The 3366-nt window shown below is 34.0% G+C and overlaps 1 protein-coding gene across 1 annotated transcript in view; it reads left to right on the top strand.

Annotated features, from left to right (window-relative positions):
• Nucleotides 1-1450: 1450 nt before the first annotated feature.
• The window catches only part of LOC108359213 (putative fatty acyl-CoA reductase CG5065), a 15686-nt gene continuing 13770 nt past the window's right edge, over nucleotides 1451-3366 (top strand). The window contains exon 1 of the mRNA XM_017610961.1: nucleotides 1451-2243. Coding sequence (XP_017466450.1) covers nucleotides 2001-2243 — 243 coding nt within the window. The 5' untranslated portion in view covers nucleotides 1451-2000. The remainder of the gene's footprint in view (nucleotides 2244-3366) is intronic.

Here is a 3366-nt window from a genome sequence, read left to right on the forward strand (position 1 = left end):
TGAAAAAGCTTTTCAAAGTTTTCTACAGACCAGTGATGAGCAGAGCGAGAGATTTTCGGTGAAGCTCAAAAAAGCGCCCGCGGGCAGAACTCTTTAAAGCTCAGTGTAGTTTTTATATAGACGCGCACAGAGTAAAAGCTCTCTCTGATCATCACTGATCTATGTATGTATGTATGTATATCAGTGATGAACACCAGCTTGCCCACGTACAGAGCTTTTTTAAGACTTCTATATATTTCGTTAGGTCTAATATAGTACCTATAGAAAGCTTTTAACATATGTTTTTTGCGTGATTTTTTCATATAGACTAGTACACGGTAAACGCTGGTGCTCATGTAACACGCCTGTTGAGCTTTTTAAGCGGGCAGAATTATCTTTTGTTTTTATTGGTCTGAGAATAGTTACTAGTTAGCTGATAGGAGGTCGACATTTCTGTTATATATATACATATGTATGTGGTAGACTAATTGATATTACAAATTTGACTTCGCAAATGAATTGTATAATTAAATTCCTCTTCTTGATCTTCTATTAATTGAGCTCTTGAAGCATTATGATAATTCTAATCACTATTGTCTTTCTCTTTCTTTGCAGTTAATGACGCTTACTTTGTACACACGATGCTCCGTCAAGCGCTCCGAACGAAAGGATTGAATTTTTGAAATACGGACAACATGGATAAACGCTCAAGTGTAGAAAGAATTTACTTAAGCAGTTGATAAAGACAAACAACATTCAAACATATAAATCTACGAAAACTAAAAACAAAAAAAAAAGCCATCAACGTGAAAAAAGTACGACAAACGCAGAGAAGCAGCAATAAATTATGCACGAAAGGAAATACACGAATCGATGATAGCAAAAAGAAAAGAATTATTACAAAAGTAACAAAATAATTAGTCGTTTGCTTGTTAACCTTTTACACACATTTAACCAATTCTAGCCGTTCTACGCTTGTCTTCGCTATACACAAAAATAAAACGCTAATCTCTTCAACCAAACTCCAGCTTATTCCAAAAAAAAAAACAACTACTACTTAGAGCTATTAAACAAATTCAGGGAGCGCCATAAATTGCGTGGATAAGAAACTGATCTTGCTCTGGCAACACTGGCACAGGTATCTTCCGTACGCTTCCAAAGCCGCAGAAGAAAAAGTAATAAAAAAACACAAAAGCTGCATAAAGCTGATTTCGCAAGCGGAAAACTCGTAGGCAAAGCTACGAAATTTGTTGGAAGAAATTTTTTGATATGCAAAGCAGTTGATCAAAAGGATTTTCTTGACAACAAAAATATTTACATATAAAATAAATATTTATAATTAGCAGCTGAGCCACAATTTAGTTCATAAATCGACTTTTTCCAAAGCGTATTGGGCAAAGCAATTAAATAATTGAGCAAGCAATTAAAACATTAACTAAGCAGCTGCAGACAAAGAAACAAAAAATAAAAATAAAAATTAACTGAAGAAAGAAGAGTATAAATCGCGCACATTCGAAAATTTTACTGCTTCCTAAATTAGAAAAACAAAAAAAAAACAACTAAAGTAAAATTATTTATAAAAACAAGTAGCAATTAAAAAAAAATTAAACGAGTCATCAATTATTCTAAAAACACAAAATCTATATAAAAAAACAATTCAAAATTACAGACAATTACTAAAATTTCAATTGTGTGCAATTTCTCCGCACATTTACATACTTAGTACTATCAACGTTTACTTCAAGCTACAAAACGCGTGAACCACCTAAGAAAACTTGACAGAAAAAAATAAAACTCATCGAAACCCACAACTCGCAACACTCAAACCAATTGCAATTATTATAAATTTACAATTAAAAATTAAAGAAAAAATAGCGAATTAGCCGAAAATCCAAAATCATTCCATTTTAAACTATTGCAAAAAAAAAACTAGTTCTAACCTAACCTATAATAAACCACTTTGTTATAAACCTAACAACACACTAAACCCCAGCTGCTACACACAAATACAAATACAAATAATGGAGGGTTCTAATAGTCCACGCGAAATGCTACTGCTCAACGGGCATGCCGAGAGCGCCGCACATATATTGGGTCTCCCAAATGGCAATATCATCGGTGGTGGCCGTAGTTTGCCTGCAGACAATGTAAAATCCGATCACTTCAACAGCGATGATATATCAGCTAGCAGTTTTATGTCCATTCCACAATTCTATGCGGGTCGTAGTGTATTTATTACGGGCGGTACCGGCTTTATGGGAAAGGTAAGTGCGAGAGAGATATTAAAAAATAATATTCCAGCGAGGTATGAGTGAAAACTTTGGGCACCAAGCTTTTAAAGGCGGTGTCACACCATTGGGAATTTGCCCAAAATTCTGTGTAAATTGTATTCCAATCGTGTGAATACATAAATGTTTTTCTTTATCCAAATCACGGAAAATAAATTTGTCAAATTTTTCAATAGAAGTTCACTGTATTGTACCAATCGTGTGACTACAAAAAAATTGTTGTTCCCAAATTTTTTCATTTTATACCAATAGCCCAATATAAAAAATGTACAAATCGGTACAAATGTACCAATCGTGTGACACTGCCTTATTATTTGGACGGCCATAGAGTAAAAGCGCTTTTGGTTTTAACATCCTCTAAAACCAATCGAAACTTGTTACATGAAAGTTTCTCATATCAGACGGGAAACATAGCCATCGAATTAAAATGCGTGGCATTTGAAATATTTACAGAACTGCATGAAATTCTTTTTGATAGGCATTAAAGTATTTATATCAAATTCAGTTACAAACAAGTAATTTTTAGCAAAACAAAACCGGCTTAAAAAAAATATATATATATATATATATACAGCGTGGCGACGAATAACTGTTACCCAGTTTTTTTTTGAGAAATAAAAGGGTCCTTTATAAATTTTGCGAAAAAAGTATTTTATTGTTAATTTTCCACAGATTTTACTTTAGTTGTATTAGTTAGTTTTTAAATTTTAATCCTTGTCTACATTTTCCAGTGTAAACTTTGAGAGAAAAGTTCATTTGGCACGCAAGTCTTTTTCAGGTGTATTTTTTCTTAGGCTTTGTATAAAAAAAGTACAAAAAAGAAAAAAACTGTATAAGGTTGGTCGAATGAATGGCCGTCCTAGTCACCAGTCCCGAGTCTATTAGATTTTTGAGTATGAGGCCTTATTTTGGACAGAAGGGGAGTATCTTCTTCTTCTTCTTAATTGGCGCTGTAACCGCCTAAGCGGTTTTTGCCGAGTCCAAAACAGCACGCCAGTCATTTCTCTTCTGTGCTAACTGACGCCAATTGAAAATGCCAAGTGAAGCCAAGTCCTTCTCCACCTGGTCTTTCCAACGCAGAGGAGGCCTTCCTCTTCCT

The sequence above is a fragment of the Rhagoletis zephyria genome, unplaced genomic scaffold (assembly GCF_001687245.7).
Source record: "Rhagoletis zephyria isolate East Lansing unplaced genomic scaffold, Rhagoletis_zephyria_1.1 Rzeph_scaffold_00012, whole genome shotgun sequence".
NCBI lineage: Eukaryota > Metazoa > Arthropoda > Insecta > Diptera > Tephritidae > Rhagoletis > Rhagoletis zephyria.